At 43.8% G+C, this 18,069-nt stretch overlaps 1 protein-coding gene across 1 annotated transcript in view; it reads left to right on the top strand.

Annotated features, from left to right (window-relative positions):
• ptpn5 (protein tyrosine phosphatase non-receptor type 5) overlaps positions 1-16,789 on the top strand; it is a 33,682-nt gene extending 16,893 nt beyond the window's left edge. The window contains exons 10-15 of the mRNA XM_079605312.1: positions 31-110; positions 481-618; positions 1,060-1,170; positions 12,355-12,512; positions 15,586-15,699; positions 15,937-16,789. Coding sequence (XP_079461438.1) covers positions 31-110; positions 481-618; positions 1,060-1,170; positions 12,355-12,512; positions 15,586-15,699; positions 15,937-16,030 — 695 coding nt within the window. The 3' untranslated portion in view covers positions 16,031-16,789. The remainder of the gene's footprint in view (positions 1-30; positions 111-480; positions 619-1,059; positions 1,171-12,354; positions 12,513-15,585; positions 15,700-15,936) is intronic.
• Positions 16,790-18,069: the final 1,280 nt, after the last annotated feature.

Below are 18,069 nucleotides of genomic sequence, written 5' to 3'. Positions count from 1 at the left end.
TATTTGTAAGGTCTTATCTCTAAATTGCAGACTCACATAGCAGAGTTTGCTTAAAAGCAAACGAGGAAGGTGATTTTCTCAGCACCTACATCAATGCTAATTATTTGAAGGTGAGTCTGTGTTAGCGTCAAATTGTAAATGTTACTTTGCTGGTTGATATAGTATTTAAGTTGTTTTAATAATATTTCATATTTAAGTTTTTCGTTAAATTTTTTAAAGGTTGTTAATCGTTTAGCATTTTTGTGAGGGCTCTAAATATTGCTTCATTCTTGCAACATTTCTGTAACATTCTGTCATTTGTCCTCAAATTTCAGCTAATAAATGTATGAGCCCTAAATTATATTTAAGAAAAGACAATTATGGAGTTAGCTTTTTATGACATAGCCTATATTATGAGATCACAAACTACCAAAAGTTCTCAAAATAGCCATTTAAAGTTGCTCAAATTTACATCTTTGTTTTTATCGTATGCTGTTTTAGGGCTATGATGAGAAAGAAAAGGCTTACATCGCCACACAGGGTCCCACTGTAAACACAGTGGGGGATTTCTGGAGGATGGTTTGGCAGGAGCACTGTCCCATTATCGTCATGATCACCAATATTGAAGAAAAAAATGAGGTCTGGCTATATCCACACATATACCATATGCACACTATGCTCACATGATTGGGATGAATCAGTCTTTCACGCTGAGTGATAAAAAAATCCTAGATTATTCCGATGGATTTCCTTTTTAATTATCAGGGTTTTGTCAACTTGAATCAACACTAAATTTCTCTTCTTGTCCAACCTCTGGTGCTGTCACTATTTAATACTGAGCAATAACTCGGGATGAAACCACATTCCTAAATGTTCACTTTGTAAATTTGTAGCTTAAGCCATTTTGCAGTAGTCAAAAGTTAATAAAGGCACCTGTTTGAAGTGATGTTGACTCTTTACTTGCCTAGAAATATTGCTTGATCAGGAATCGTGAATGGATTTTTGTCTGAATGGGTTAAAATGAGCTGTGCTGTATTTCAATATGAATTAAATAAACATATTTGTCTGTGTGACCCACAGAAATGCACAGAATACTGGCCAGAGGACAGTGTCGTCTGTGAGGGTATCGAGATCACTGTCAAACAGGTCATCCAGGCAGATGACTACAGTCTAAGGATTTTCACTGTGAAGGTTTGTTTGGTGTTTGAGTGTGTTGGTGAAAATAACTGACTTGCATTTATATTAATTTACAAGTGAATGAACTATTGATTGATGGACTTTTAATGTATTAACCGACTTAATTAACAGTTACATTTGTACCAAAAAATGTAGAGAAATTTTATATTTTCTTCTTATTACTATTATTAAAGAAATCTGGCACACTGATACCAACTGAAGGGATACAATTTTGAGACAAATTGCGACTAGACAAAGTTAACATTAGCGAAGTATAGGAAAGTATCAGGAAGTATTATTAAGTATATCTTAGTAATGTTTTAGCCTGGAAATCCAGACCTAAATCTGAAAGAATAATGGTCTGGTGTCGAATAATGAAAATCGGCCAGCTCGAGGGGCGGCACATTTGAAAATCTCACTGCACGCAATTGGCTAACACTACGACCAATCACAACAATACACAGGGTGACGTATCACTAAGCCCCATGCGCTTAGCTACCAGCGGAGTAGTAGTGGGAAGTTCGGATCATTTTACTGACTCGGATCTTTGAATCTCGTTCAGCAAAATGAACAAATCTTTTTTCGAGTAATTTAGTTCATTTCATCAGCATAATATAATTAAAATGTCATGTTAAATAGCCCAACACATCTAGTACTTAGGAAAATGTTGATTACATTTGAAAAGTTGGGTCCAACTCCAACATAAGTTCAGGCTATTGCAGTCTGTTAATTCACCTCACCTCCTGATCCACGGCGTTCTTTCTTTTGTAACTTCAAATTTATCACGTCTACTCTGTTCCCCATCTCTCGTGTCTGTCTTCGGGTTCGAACTTGAGCGGAGCTAACTGGTAGATTATACTTTTGCCGTATCCAGTCGGCAAAACAGCAAAAACTTTGAGCGCCGTCTTCTGTTCCTCTTTTAGAGAAAAAGGCAAATCTAAATCTTTCATTGTAGCGCCCAAAGTCGTTTCAAACAACTGGTGTTCATCCATAACCATCTTGCAATGTTTACTAATGACTAATGTCATCTTGCCTCTGGCCCGCCTATATCAGATAAGATAACCCGATGTGATTGGTGCAGCTCAGATAGAGGGGCATATTTAATGAGCATTATTACTCGAAACCAGAGTAAACTCGCTGAGCAAATTCAAATTGTGCTCTCGCGAGAACTCTGGATTTCCAGGGTACTAATAGGGATCTTCGCCGTGACGTCACGACGCGCTCTGGTTGGCAGAAGAACAGTAATGACCGCTTAAAGCGCAGCGCAAACACAGAAGAAAATGGTTGTATCGTGCTTTGTGATCGGCTGTGTTAACAGGTTCGATAAGAGTAATAACGCCAAGAGCTTCTACCGCGTACCTAAACAGCCTGAATCAAGAAAGAAAGCTTTGTATTTCTGCAATTAGGCGTCTATACCCAGCGAAAAACAATGGGAGCCAGCGGACCACGATCGCGTCTGCTACCTACATTTTGCGTTAAAAATTAAAACTAATTTTGTAAATAAATGTTACTAGTAGGTTCTATCTCATTGATGGGTTAATTAATCAATGAATAACTGTACAAAATACCGCGGAAGACGTGTCAAAGTGTTTGTTTACATAACTTTTTGTGCATGCTGTGACTGAGCAATGGAAGTATAATAACACTGACATACCCTTATAAATTAATGGCAAATTATTGTATTTTTATTCATACATTTTACGTATATGTTAACCAATGTTATATATCAGAGGTAAGATAATTTTGAATATAGCCCATGGATAAATTACACCTGTATTTTTACTCTAGTTGTAACATATTTACCAGTTATCCTTAGTTACAACAAGTAATATTCGTAATTATTACTTAATTTATAGGCATCTAAAGATTTGTACGCCTTCATCGACTCTCTGGTAAACATAGATGGCGTGTCGATGAGATACAGATAGATGTCGCCGAATGTCAAATCTGGCCATGTGTCCGGGCTTTTGCTCCAATTCTCACTCAGGTGATATTGATCAGGCAGAGAACATGAACCCTGGTTATATAAAAGCTTAACCTTATATCTCTTTTTTGGTTCTTCGGACAAATAATTAGCATATGCTGACAAAACACAGGTAGACTGCTGCGAGTCTGCGACATGTTTTGGTTCTTTCTGCCAACCAGTTCACGACCACGCCCATATCGTGACGTCACATTTGACTCCGGCGAACATCCCTATAGGCTTGTTTGAGATGCGCCTTGCCTCGCCTGAAATGTATGCGAGAGTAGGCGGCTGCAGTGAGGGGAGGAGTGAAAAAAGCGCAGGCAAGCCGGACAGGTTTCTCTTCTCGCAGTGGATCTGACAACTGTGAGATCAAAGATGGATATCGCGGGATTCACGGGATTCACGCTCGTGCACAGTGTTGCTAATAAACTGGATGTAATTTAAGTTTGGTGACACCTACTGGTCAACATTAACGCATTACTGCAACTTTAAAGTGCCCCTATTATGGTTTTTCGAATATTCCCATTCATGCATTGTGTAATATTATATAGCTGTTTGTGAATGTAAACGTTCTGCACTGTTGTAAAGTCGAATAAAGTTAAATTACCGTAGTTAAATAAAGTTATTGTCTCCCAAAAGAAGGAATCGACTCTGAACCGCCAATACCAGTAGTTTTTCATTCGAATCCTACTGCTTTACGGTTCTACGTCACTAGAAGATACATTTGCATAATAACCGCCAACAACTTGACCAGCACGTAATTTTACTGACGACTGCTTCTCAAATCTCTGAGTTTAACGTGTGATTCGCAAAACGTTTATTTTGAACAGCTTGCTCTTTAGAATCACAACCTGTGAGTATGAATAATTATTGATGTATATTTTCTACCGGGTGTTGTTTGTAGTTTTGTGTTTGATATTGTGATCTCCGGCTAACTCCCGTTATTACTGTTGTAACGCGCGTGAGTTATCTTCTCGCTTTAGTTCTTACCCCGCGCTGTTCCGTGGGTTCTTGGCTTCGTTCTGTTATCACCACAATAGGGAGGACGCTAACAGGGAGCTCGGGTGATTACAACACTTGTTTTATTGAACAATCAGAGGCAACATCATGAATGGCCGCAGCAGATTAAAGGTGCGCTTCATCTCTCTCGCTCTCTACTATTACAACTCCTTCCTGTTTTCTCCCGCGATCCCCATCGCGGGGCCCGTTCTCGCGATATTATCCCAAATCCTATTTAAAGTCATAGAACAGTATAACCCTTAAATTTCACTTCCTACATAATACTCCCTTACCCAACAAGAAATGTCCTCATTTCTATAACACAGTCCTGAAGACACGGAAATGTAAATAAAATGTTTCCCAACCGTGTCAAAAAAAAAAAAAAGTTGAAATTAACAACAACATGTTTAGCAATACTGAAACATATAATAAATAAAATAGACCCCTAGAGGCATCAATATACATACATGAGCATGCCCTACATAAAGATTTTCTTTGCCTATAAAATAAAGAACACATGAGAACAAAGAACATTTAGCAAATCAATAAAGGGCAAAGTCCTTCAAATGGTAAGGCAACCGACGTGTCCTGGGGAGCACATCCCGAGTGGACACTGGAGTGTCAGGAAACTCATGAGCACCTGTTGACGGTCCAGCTTCAGGTGTGCACCGTGTTAGAGGAGACAGTTCAGGGTTCAGGGTAACACGGCTGTCCTGTGCATTTTGCGTAGAGCTGGAGGGTTGTGGGGTGCCAGGTTGTTGAATGTGAGGTTGCAACTGGGGCAATGGTGTGGGCTCCAACGGAACCTGGGGTACAGGGAGTCCCGGTGGCACCGGTGTAATGTGAGGTGGGAGGAGTCCTGATAATGTATTCAGGGTACTCGGTTTAACAGTGGAGGAAGGGGGAGTGATGGCGTGTGTGTTATTTGAGTCTGTGACGTAAGGTTTCATGCGATTGTAATGAATGACTTTTGCTTTTGCACAAGGTCTGGATACATCCCGTACTTCAAAATTAACAGGGGTGGAAATACCAGAGGGACATATTGGTTGCAAAACCTCATAGGGGCCCACCCAACGTGGACACAGTTTGTTGTGGCGGTGGGCAGGATCATCTACTAACACCAAGTCACCACGGTTATAAGGAGTGTATTTTAAATGACGATCATAGTTCAGACGTTGTTGATCTTGTGCCCTGTCTCGGTAAGCGGTTGCAGAATGGTAAGCAGAGGTCAATCTTTTGCGCAGCTTGTTAGCATATGCTGCTGGTGTGCCCGCTGTCGCTGTACTGAAAGCATTATTATCCTGGAGTAGTGTGTCCAGAGAAATGCGTGCCTCACGGCCATGAGCCAGAAAGAAGGGTGTCATTCCCGTACTAGTGTGCTTGGTGGTGTTATAAGCCAATGCAACCTGGGGGAGGTGTTCGTCCCACTCTGTGCCCGATGCAAAAAGCTGTTTGGAAAGTTCATCTTTTAAAGTACGATTAAAGCGCTCAACAGCCCCGTCGCATTGAGGGTGATAAGGGGACGTACGAAGCTTCTTGATTGATAGCAATTTACAAAGGTGCTTTATGAGGTCGGATTCAAACTGTCTGCCCTGGTCTGAGTGTAAGGCCTCAGGGACACCATGTTGTGGGATGTAGTGGTCAAAGATGCAGCCTGCTACTGAGACAGCCGTTTGATCCTTCAATGGGTAGAGATTGACAAACTTAGTGTACAGGTCCATCATTACTAGAACATAACGGTTACCCTTGGTAGAAATAGGCAACTCTGTTATGTCTGCAGCCACTATTTGAAATGGACGGTCAGGAGAGATAGGAATGAGTGGTGCTTGTGGTCGGGGCACCGGAGAACGCCTTGACTGACAAGCAGCACATTGGGAGCAATGTTTGGCAATGTCTGATGACATATAAGGCCAGTAAAAGGACCGCATGGCTTTGTCCAACGTTTTGGCCAGACCATAATGACCCACTGAAGGGTGTCCATGAACATGACTGAGGATCTCAGGAATCAGCGATGTAGGAATGACAACTTGCAAGGCATTGTCACCAAAAGAGTTGCGTAAATGTCTGCATAACACTCCATTACGAATGACGAGGCGACTAAATTGGGCCCACAGTTTTCTGAGGTATGATGAAGCATCACGTAGCCTCCATAAGGGTGGTCTGCGTCCTGTTTCCATCCAAGAGAGTACCACCGCTAAATCTGGATCTGACCTTTGTTGTTCCATGACGTTCCAATCACTTTGGATTTGAACAAGATTTGATGTTGGGTGGTTTGGAACAAGCATGGGCAAAGGGGCATTTTTGTCCATGGGCAGTGTTTGGGAGTGTGCTGATATCGGTTTTGCCTGCAAAGCTATTGATGTGGTCTGAGTTTCTGCTGAGACAGTAGACACGTCGCTCTGAAGACACCTGTCCGGTTCCAGAGGATTGATCTCTGGTCGTCTAGACATGGCGTCTGCATTAAGGTGTTTAGCTCCATTACGGTGAATGACATGCCAGTCATAAAGGTCCAATTCTATAGCCCAACGGGCTCGTCTACCTGTAGGGTCATGATCCAAAGGAAGTTTCTTGAGACCGACCAAAGGCTTGTGATCAGTAATGATGGTGAACGGATGACAAGCAAGGTAGTGTCGGAAATGACGGACCGACCATACAATGGCATATAATTCCCGATCAAAGGTAGACCATTTTCTTTCAGAAGCAGACAGTACATGGCTGGCATATGCAATGACATGCTCTTTTCCTTCCACTTGTTGTGAAAGAACAGAGCCCAGTGAATGAAGGGAAGCATCAGTGTAAAGGATGAAGGGGATTGAAAAATTTGGAAATGCCATAATTGGTTGTGACGTCAGTTCCAGCTTCAGTACACTGAAAGCTTCATGTGCTTCTGCTGACCAAGAGAATGATACTCCTTTGTGTGTGAGGTGGTACAAGGGTTCAGCTGTGCGTGCAAAGTGTTTAATGAATCGCCGATAGTATGAGCACAGACCCAGAAAAGCCCTGACCTGCGTGGCTGATGTTGGAATTGGCCATGTCTTGACTTTGTCTATGTTAGATGGGTCTGGCTCGACACCGGCACTCGAAACACGGTGGCCCAGGAAGGTAACAGAAGAACATGCAAGATGGCACTTGGACGGCTTAAGTTTGAGCCCAGCTGTACGAAATCGCTGAAAAACTTCCCGCAGATGCTGAAGGTGTTGTGGGAAATCAGCACTGTATACGATAATATCGTCTAAGTAGATCAAACAAATACTCCAGTGCAGACCCCGAAGTACAAGCTCCATTAGGCGCTGGAAACTGGGCGGAGCATTCGAGATTCCCATTGGCATCATACGGAATTGATATAGGCCTGTACCAGTGGAGAAAGCCGTTTTTTCTTTGTCCTCTGGATTGAGTGGTATTTGCCAGTAACCAGCAGTCAAATCAATTGTGCTAAACACTCTGGCCCCAGAAAGTCTATCGAGGGTATCATCCACCCGAGGAAGAGGGTGTGAATCTTTGATCGTGACGTCATTGAGACGTCTATAATCTACACAGAACCGGTTTGTGCCATCCTTTTTCCGGACAAGCACAACTGGAGCTGACCACGGACTGTGAGATTCCTCGATGATGTTGTGGTCCAAAAGCCTCGACACCTCTTGTTGTAATACAGCCTGAGTAGCTGGTGACGTTCTATAAGGGCGCAGTTTTATTGGAGCAGCGTCACCCGTGTTGATACTATGTGTGATCAGGTTGGTTTTCCCATAGTCATGAGAATGGGAGCTAAAAATGTTAGCGAACTCTGTCAGCAGACTTTTGAGCTGTGCCTGTTCTTCAGCGTCTAAGTGTGTACCCTCCAAATGCACATCAGGCACTGGATGGACAGCTTCTGTGGAAGTAGTCACAGCTGAGACTAATGCATACTCATCAAGGGTATTGCCAGTGACAGAGAAAATCTGACCTAATGGGCATCCAGCCTCAAGAGAGACTGTTTCGTTAGTCGGGTTAACAACTCTAACAATGCCCCTCCCCTTTTGAACTGATGTCAATGTTCGAGCGACACCTAAAGTCACAACTGGAGGGGGCTGAGGTTCCAGTATACCCACATAAGTGTCTGTGAAAGGATTCGCTACACCATTATCTTTAACAGAAATTGGGATTGCCATCTCTGACATAGGCGGGACAGTCACCTGAGCGACACTGACGGCAGAACTTTGTACTGGAATCAGGGACTGGGGTGGTGAAAGAGGCACTGACGTGTTATACAGTTGTAAACGTGCATGTGGTATGTCAACAGTGACGGCGTGTTCAATTAAGAAATCCCATCCTATTAGAACAGGATGAGTAGCTGTGCGTACCACATGGAAAACATGAGAAAATGTTACATCTCCAATATGTATGGGAGCTATCACAGAGCCAATTATGTCCAATAGCTGTCCAGTTACAGATGACGCTAACACAAATGACTTACTGATAGACTGGGTAGACAAAACTGGAATCGATTTACGACAGTCATCGGTAATGAGGGACAGACCTGACCCAGTATCGATCAAAGCATGGAGTTCGGTACCCGCCAGTGCAATTTGAATGAATGGTGTAGGTGGAGTAGGTTTAAGACTGACTGTATCAGAGTGGACCAGTATTGGTGATGAAGCTGGCATTTGGTCCCCAATGACAGCTTCTACTCGTTTCCCCGATGTAGTGAGAAAGAGGCTGTCCCCTTGTGAGATGGGGAGAAATGTACATGTCGTGTGGGTGATCTTGGCGAACTTTGGGAATGGGGTGGTGGCGATGGAGAGCGGTGTCTGTGGTAACTGGAAGTTCTGTACTGTGGGCTTGGTGAGGGTGAACGAGCATAACGGGTTCTGTGTTCATATTCGAAATCAGGCCGGCGGTCTCGTGTAGGCGAGCGGCCAGAGCTAGAGTTACCATAATGATGTCTATGGGGGGTGTATTGGTCAGATTGTGTAGTGTGAGAAACTTGTGACTCACGACTGCGGGAGGAAGGGGAGTAGCTGGAATGTCTTTGGCTGGAGAAGTCATCATTTGGAAGTGCTCGATCAGTTTCTGCACGGCCATGGTAGTGTCGTGGAGGACAGCAGTCATCATGAGGGTGTCGTTGTCGACCTCGCTGTGTGCGTTGTGAAGAACAGCAGCAGTCCTGGCGATAATGATGGTCGTCCCGGCGATAATGATGGTCGTCCCAATTCGGCTGGCGATGGCGTGCTGTGACGTCGTAGTCCACGGCTGCGCAGGTCTGATGTGGTGAGTGTGTGGAAGACGTCACATCGTCCTGAAGGCTGGAAATCCGCCGCGAGAGCTGGTCCATGCGTTCATCAGTCCGTCGCAGATGAGACTGACGTAAGTCATGCAGGTCAGTTCGGAGTTCAGCAATGGCTGACGCTAGTTCAGTGATGTGAGTTGCAGTCACTGTGTTGGTTGATGGTTGTGAATTTACTGTCACAGGCATAACAGCTGAAGGGTTAGCGACACTAATGGCCAACTGAGCACGTTCACATTGAGTGGCCACTTTCAAAGCATTGTCTAAAGTAACAGCCCCGTGCTCATGGATTTTCAGTTGAAGTGATGGATCTAAGCCGGTGACAAATCTGCGAAAAACTTCACAATTCCTTGCTGCTGTATCGTAATGAGGAAATGCTTCAGTCACTAGATTTGTGAGCTCAGCAGCATAAACTTCAAGAGGTTCTTGTGATTTACGTGGACGAGCATTCAAAAAAGTCTGAAATGTGGCCAAAAAAGTTGTACGTCCAAAAACAGTGCTCAAACTAGCTTTAGTCAAATTGTAGTCAGCTTTCACCGCAGGGGAGAGAGACTGCCAGTATGCAAATGCTGAACCAGTAAGCTTTACTGGGAGGAGTTTGGCCTTATCCAGTGGTACAGCTGAGACATCAAGTGCTACTTCAAATCGCTGTATCCATGCACTAAAAGGCTCTTTACCATCACCAGAAAAAGGAGCAGGGAGATCAATTTTAAATGGCAGATGTGAACTTGCTTCCTCTGCAGCGTGTCTGTTTCTCTGCATTGCAGCTGCGTCATTCTCGTCGTCCGCCATTTTTTAAGCGAGAGTAGGAAAAAAAAAAATGCACGTAATCCAAACTTGCAAAAAGAGCACGTGAAAAAAAAAATGAAACAGTATGTAAACGGCTCTGCAGGTTAAAGCGGCGATATTCACGTCGTTCAATACGGAAAAAAAAAACAAGCGTCCCAACAGAAAACAAGCCAACCAGCGCTGCCACCAGTGTAACGCGCGTGAGTTATCTTCTCGCTTTAGTTCTTACCCCGCGCTGTTCCGTGGGTTCTTGGCTTCGTTCTGTTATCACCACAATAGGGAGGACGCTAACAGGGAGCTCGGGTGATTACAACACTTGTTTTATTGAACAATCAGAGGCAACATCATGAATGGCCGCAGCAGATTAAAGGTGCGCTTCATCTCTCTCGCTCTCTACTATTACAACTCCTTCCTGTTTTCTCCCGCGATCCCCATCGCGGGGCCCGTTCTCGCGATATTATCCCAAATCCTATTTAAAGTCATAGAACAGTATAACCCTTAAATTTCACTTCCTACACTGTCTTACTGAAATACTTTCTGCTAATCAGCTGTGGGCCACTATTACATAAAGCTGTGTATTAATGCAGATTGTCTGTCATTCTTACTACTTTGTGTAATGATAAAGGATGGAACAAGATTTGTTTAGCAAACTTTAATCTTACAGTCATTCAAGTTAGTGCTTGGCTAACATATGCACTGTTATTGATACAGTTCCAGTGTACCGCAATAAATTAGAAATATACACACACACACACATTGGTTTTTTGATGGACATACACTTGTTATTGCTGATGGTGAGGAATTACAGTTGCAACATCTTATAATGTAACTTACCTCAAACTGAGTAGTGTTTCACCGAGAAACGTCATGGTCAAGTCGTCCTTGCGATGAATGTTCGGGTTGAATAACTAGTTCTTCCAATGTATTTTCATCAAAATCTTGCTCAGGTTGATTTGGTAAAACGTCAACGTCATTGTTACTGTCTTTACAGTGTGTACAATCGCTGAGGACTTTTCAAGTTTTCAAGTTTATGCTAAAAGGGCGTTAGCTTCCGAGAGGCTCTTTAAGCTGTAGACCAATCAGAACAGACTGAGCTGTCTGGCCAATCAGAGCAGAGTAGCTCACGGAAAGGAGAGATGGGACTGATTCATCTAACAAGTCATTTGAGGATCATGGAACAATGTGGTGATATGCAATGACATCACTTTTTCAAGTCATTTAAAAGTAAATTATAATATAACTAATATAATGTAGCCTAACTAATAAAGACTAGTCCCATATTTACTGAAAAGTCCAACCTCCTAAAAGTTTGTATAAAAATGGAGTAGAAAGATAATAGGGACAGAAAGTGAGAAGTCCAGGTTGAGCGCAATATTTTTCTGCTTCTAGGTGTGTTTTCTACTGTTTCCTCTGGAGGCATTGCTGTCATGGCAACAAATATTCTTAGCAATGCAGTGTTTCACATAATTGAAGGAAATGTATTTAATTACAAAATCTATCTTAAAGAGATATATCAAAGAATGTGTGTTTGTGTTAGTATATGGGCAACACATGAAGCAGCTCTTTATTGCATGTGCAGCTTGTAAACAAGCAACACACTCTGTACTACAGGTAATGACAGTTCATTTTCTATATATCTAAAACAGTAACAAAAAAGAGCATCAATATAAAGGCCAATTCACAACGCACTGACAGACAGCACTTCGTCGGATTTTGTCGGATCGGCGTTAGCCCTGTCAGAGTCTGTCAGAGCTTGTTTTCACCTATTGAGCATGCTGAATAGGAATTAAGCCGAGTTCATACTACACGATATCAGCCCGATTTGGGTGCAATGCATTTGACGTGGTGATTCCTGGGCTGCAAGAATCAATCGTTTCATCCCGTATAGTGTGTCAAATAAGGCGACAACCGGCACCGCATCTGTGATGCTTCATGGTGCCACGACAAGAATTTAGTAGTCAAAATCACATAATCTGACACAGTGACTTCCCAGCATTAGAATGTCTGAGAAGTGATGTGCTATAATCTGGTTACTGCCGCCGTTGGTCAGCGTCTGTCGGTGCGGTGTGAAATGGCCTTAAGGGGACACTTTTGTAATTGGGCTGTGCCCCAGTACTGATTAAAAGGCTAGAAAGCTCTTGTGTATACATGTGTGTTAATGAACTGTTAATGTTTGTGTGTGTAGAGTGAGGGTGAGGAGCGCACTCTCAGACAGTACTGGTACACATCCTGGCCAGATCAAAAGACTCCAGACAAGGCCCCGCCTCTCCTGGAGTTGGTTCAGGAAGTGGAGGAAGCGAGGAAACAGGCTCCATCCAGTGGCCCTGTCATTGTCCATTGCAGGTAACACACACGCACACAAACACACATACTGTCATGAACTGCTCGAGGACGCAGACAGTGGTGATCCAAACGCAGGCTTTAATGAGAGGAGAATCCAGAGACAGGTACAAGGAAACAGGCAGGGGTCAAAACCAGGTAAGCAGTCCAATATCAGAAGTACAATGCAGGGAGAAGGCAAACGGGAAAACCAGATACAGGCAAAGAATCCAGGAACCGTGAAACTAGAAAATACAAAGGAACTCGGAAAACGCTGGGTAATGCAGTAAGACACAAACAATACTGAGCACTGGTGCAACGGGCCACTCAGGCTTAAGACAGGTGCGCTAAACAAGATAATAAAACACAGGTGCATAAAATCAACATTAATCAGTCCAGAGTAAAACATAATAATGAGTGAAACAGAGAAGGAGTGCCCCCCAGTGGCTCACGCGGGCACTACAGCCGCTGATTGTCACATAACCCCCCCTCTAAGGAGCGGCTTCCAGACGCTCCAAAGAGCTCCGGGGGGAGGTCAACGGGGAATGGGATGGAGGGCCAGGCCCGTGCAGGGGAACGGGACCAGGACACAGGCAGACCGGGCCTGGGCCGTGGAGCGTGGGCGACCAGGGCGGAGCAGGGCGTGCCGACGGCCAGGGCGGAGCACACTCAGAAGGGAGACAGGGTGGAGCACACTTAACACAGGACCAGGGCAGAGTACAGTTAACAGGGGACCAGGGTGGAGCACACTTAACACAGGACCAGGGCAGAGTACAGTTAACAGGGGACCAGGGTGGAGCACACTTAACACAGGACCAGGGCAGAGTACAGTTAACAGGGGACCAGGGCGGAGCACACTTAACACAGGACCAAGACGTAGGGAGCACAGGGCTGGACAGGACCAGTGACAAGAGCTCAGACGAAGGTGGACGTGCAAAGGTCCATGTAGGCGCCGCCTCCATGGCCCTCACAGGGTACCTACGGCCCCCCCCCAAAAAATACTTGGGGAAGTCTAAGGCTAAAGCCTCCAGGCTGGAAACCGCCACAGGAAGAGGCGCAGGTAAAACGAGGCGAAGAGGCGGAGCCGGCAGGGCGAGGCGCAGAGGCGGGGCCGGCAGGGCGAGGCGCAGAGGCGGGGCCGGCAGGGCGAGGCGTCTGGGAACGCCCTCCGGAGCCTGGCGAGCCCAACGAGTCCTCCTTCTGCGACGGCGCTTCACTGGGCTTGATTCATTACAGGATGCACTTGACTCACAGGATGCACTTGACTCAGTTGACTCACAGGATGCACTTGACTCAGTTGACTCACAGGATGCACTTGACTCAGTTGACTCACAGGATGCACTTGACTCAGTTGACTCACAGGATGCACTTGACTCAGTTGACTCACAGGATGCAGTTGACTCACAGGATGCACTTGACTCAGTTGACTCACAGGATGCACTTGACTCAGTTGACTCACAGGATGCACTTGACTCAGTTGACTCACAGGATGCACTTGACTCAGTTGACTCACAGGATGCACTTGACTCAGTTGACTCACAGGATGCACTTGACTCAGTTGACTCACAGGATGCACTTGACTCAGTTGACTCACAGGATGCACTTGACTCAGTTGACTCACAGGATGCACTTGACTCAGTTGACTCACAGGATGCACTTGACTCAGTTGACTCACTCGGCTCACTCGATTCACTCGATTCACTTGGCTCACTTGGTTCGTCGAGGCTGACGTGAAGCTCTGGTTCATCGAGCGCGGTCTCGGCTGGGCTGACGTGAAGCGTGGGTTCGGTTGGCACGCGCTCAGACTCAGTAGAAAACCCTTGAGGCAGGAATACAACTGAGCTCACGTGAAGTGTCCGAACGTCGGGATTCACATGTTGCGTGGTTACGGCGGACCCCTTACGAATCGCTGCTTCACCGGGAGACAATTGACGCGTGGATTCACTGTACAATGGCGAATCGTCTGGCTTTCTGTGAAGCAAAAGTTTCAAAAAATCCACAGTAAAAAGCGAACCGCCCATGGAAAGGGCCAGGTCAATATATTGGGTTAGAGTCCAGCTTGAACTTGGAAACGGTAGAGCAGAGCCGAGCGGTTCAGACAGTCCTCCCCGAAAGAACATCATTAAACAGAAATCATCTAAATAGGACTGACGAGAGAGCTTCAAAAAATCGGTCACAAAAACCTTGAGAGGACGTTCCCCTTGACGGAGGCATACGATCTGCGCTGTGGGATCCATGACGAGGTCCGTGTCTCTCTCAGCCGCTGGATCAGTAGTGGCTCAGTATTCTGTCATAAACTGCTCGTGGAAACAGACAGAGGTGATCCAAACGCAGGCTTTATTAAGAGGAGAATCCAGAGACAGGTACAAGGAAACAGGCAGGGGTCAAAACCAGGTAAGCAGTCCAATATCAGAAGTACAATGCAGGGAGAAGGCAAACGGGAAAACCAGATACAGGCAAAGAATCCAGGAACCGTGAAACTAGAAAATACAAAGGAACTCGGAAAACGCTGGGTAATGCAGTAAGACACAAACAATACTGAGCACTGGTGCAACGGGCCACTCAGGCTTAAGACAGGTGCGCTAAACAAGATAATAAAACACAGGTGCATAAAATCAACATTAATCAGTCCAGAGTAAAACATAATAATGAGTGAAACAGAGAAAGAGTGCCCCCCAGTGGCTCACGCGGGCACTACAGCCGCTGATTGTCACACATACATATAATATAATTTAGAATATATATATATTGTTCCAATATATATATATATATGTAATATGTTCCATTTGAGCACTTAATCTAATAATCAAACAGTCAAATCCCATAATAAATGCTGCACACTTGGCAAATAAAGCTTATTCTGATTCTGAAGCTCAGTTATTTTTTTGGAATTGAAGTGAATATGCTTTGCTTGCTTCGGCTATCACACCGACCTACGTGCATGTCCCGAATATAGTTGTTCATGGCTCTAGAATTATGCCAGTTAGAAATAGCACAGCTTACATACATTTTTTTCTGTTTCGTTTATCTTTTGATTGGTCATCCCTGTGCTCTCCGTGACTGACATTTTTTTTTTAACACCATTTTCTCTACTCAGTGCAGGGATTGGACGCACTGGCTGTTTCATTGCTACCTCCATCTTGTGCCAGCAGCTAAGCAATGAAGGGGTGGTTGACATTCTGAAGACCACTAGCCAGCTACGCTTGGATAGGTAAAATGTATTCACTGTATGTTCTATTAAACATGAGTGTCAGTTTGAGTACTGAGACAGCAGCAGAATAAATATTGGCTCTGTGGCCTCAGTGGTGTCCAGGCCACCCTAAAGTCATAGATATGGTGTTATAATAGTCTCTTGTTAAGTGCTATAAAAGTGGACTGCTAGATGCTATTCTGTGGATGACGTATATTAACAGTTGGTCTCCTGATGTTGTTGTTGTTGTGTGTTTAGAGGTGGGATGATCCAGACAGCGGAGCAGTATCAGTTTGTTCATCATGTACTCAGTCTGTATGAAAGACAGCTTCGAAAGACCTCAGAAGAGTAAAGCCTCCATGAGTGCACAACCTTCACATCACTCCTCAGAGCAGTTGACCTTCATCCAAACACATGGGGCAGGGACTGACCCTCAGTTCCTCAAGTCTCATGTATTCAAACACAACAGAAGTTTAGGTTGAACCGTCCTTTCAGAGGCAGACCCAATATAACATTTTAGCCGACCTAAATTCAACATCACGACACCAATCAGGTATTAAATATACTTTTTTCTTTATTCTTTACCATAACAGTAACACAACAAACATAAAGGGATCATGTATATCATAACACAAGTGCTGCCCTCATAATAACGTTCAGCAGGCCATCAGTGCTCAAATATGACAAAGTTTCTAATGCGTGTGTACTTCATATGTGGTGGGATGAACACAATAACAAGCAGACACCAAGGCCTCCATTTATGATGTACATTTAGCATTAGGTTTAGGGACCTCTTCAATTTCCGAGCCTACAAATACAGCAATTTTCCTTTTACTGCTAAGACATTTTTACAGGATTTATAACTCAATGTAACAATGAGATTTGTTGTTAAGTGTGTGTGTGTGTGTGTGTGTGTGTGTGTGTGTGCGTGCGTGCGTGCGTGCGTGCGTGCGTGCATGCGTGCGTGCGTGCGTGCGTTTGCAGAAACAGAAGGGGAGCGAGAGAGAGACAATGTTTACTATGTGTTATGATGATTATCAGACTTTAACTCTGGATGTGTGGTTGGTCTCTAGAAGAGGTTAGCCTAATACATTTAATACAAAATGGCCTTAATATGTGTCTTTCTGTTCATACTGGGGTCCGTAGGGTTGTTTGTAGATGTTGTCGGGCAGATCTAAACGCAGCGTGGCGTTACAGCCTGTCGTAGTCTCAATCAGTAAGACTGAGAGGCTGATCTCCGTACAGAATGATGTACATTTTCCCTCAGCATACTTTTGCCTTCTCGGTTTGCGTGTTGGACGCTATATAATGCGAAATGGTTTAGTTGGACTCTAAAAAGCATTGATGCTGCACCTCAAGGTTTTATGTATCAAAATGCCGAAACACTGTATCCAACTAATGTTAAATTTGTAAATCACAGCTTGTATCAATAGCAGAAATCATGACAATGGGACATATATAGTTGTGAAGTTTTTTGCTAATTTCTATTTATTTTATTAGCTTGTTTTACTCTGGTTACATTTAACATTGTTTATATGTGGGTCTGCATATCTGATTAGTTAAGATGTATAATCAGTATTTGCCCGAATTGGCAGCTCGCACAGCTTTGCTGAGACTTGCAGTTTGCATGAGCAAGTACATTTTGAACTTCTTTTTAATTATGAGCGAGGAAATGTTTAAATTACAAGCAGACATCCGTGTGTGATTATGTGCAAAAGCTTCTGATACGGCAGAGTCTCTCTCTGCTGTTGGAATAAGCATCTTCAATCAATGATCTCATGTGATCCAGCTGGAAGTACCAATGCAAGTTCTCCTCTGAATTTCTTTAGACAGTTCTGCTACCACCCTAATTGTCTCCAGTTGTTCTCGATTCAGTCATATGTCCTCAAAACGATGTTTCCTTCCAGGCAGCTTTGAGCTGACATTAGGAAGTTTACAGAAGCTTGAAAACACCACCTTGTTACACAAGAGATTGTACTGTTTGTTTGTTTTTCGGGGGATTTATTTTATTTTATATAAGTGTTGTTAGTTCAAAGCCTCATGATGATAGTTTGCAAGGAATGAGAATAACTTTCACTCACATGCTTTAATTGCTGCTGTATAGTCTTTTTATTATGGCATAACTGCTTTCGTGTTTTAGTTGGTACTAAGTGAATTTTATTATTTGTTTTTAATGAACTGACATATTCGTCATATTTATTGAAAGAGTTTTGTCTCTATGTTTTTGTGCTGTTATTACACTGCCAAAGACTGTAGTGATTGGTCCATACCACAAAACCTGAACAATCCTAATTCTATATTTACTTTGAAACCCTAAACCAGTTTTAACACCAACATGTGAAATTGTGTATATGTATGAAACCAGAATTGATATATTTTTAACCAGTTTTA

Source organism: Phoxinus phoxinus (genome assembly GCF_949152265.1).
Source record: "Phoxinus phoxinus genome assembly, chromosome: 2".
NCBI lineage: Eukaryota > Metazoa > Chordata > Actinopteri > Cypriniformes > Leuciscidae > Phoxinus > Phoxinus phoxinus.
This window is presented reverse-complemented; position numbering and strand designations above follow the sequence as displayed.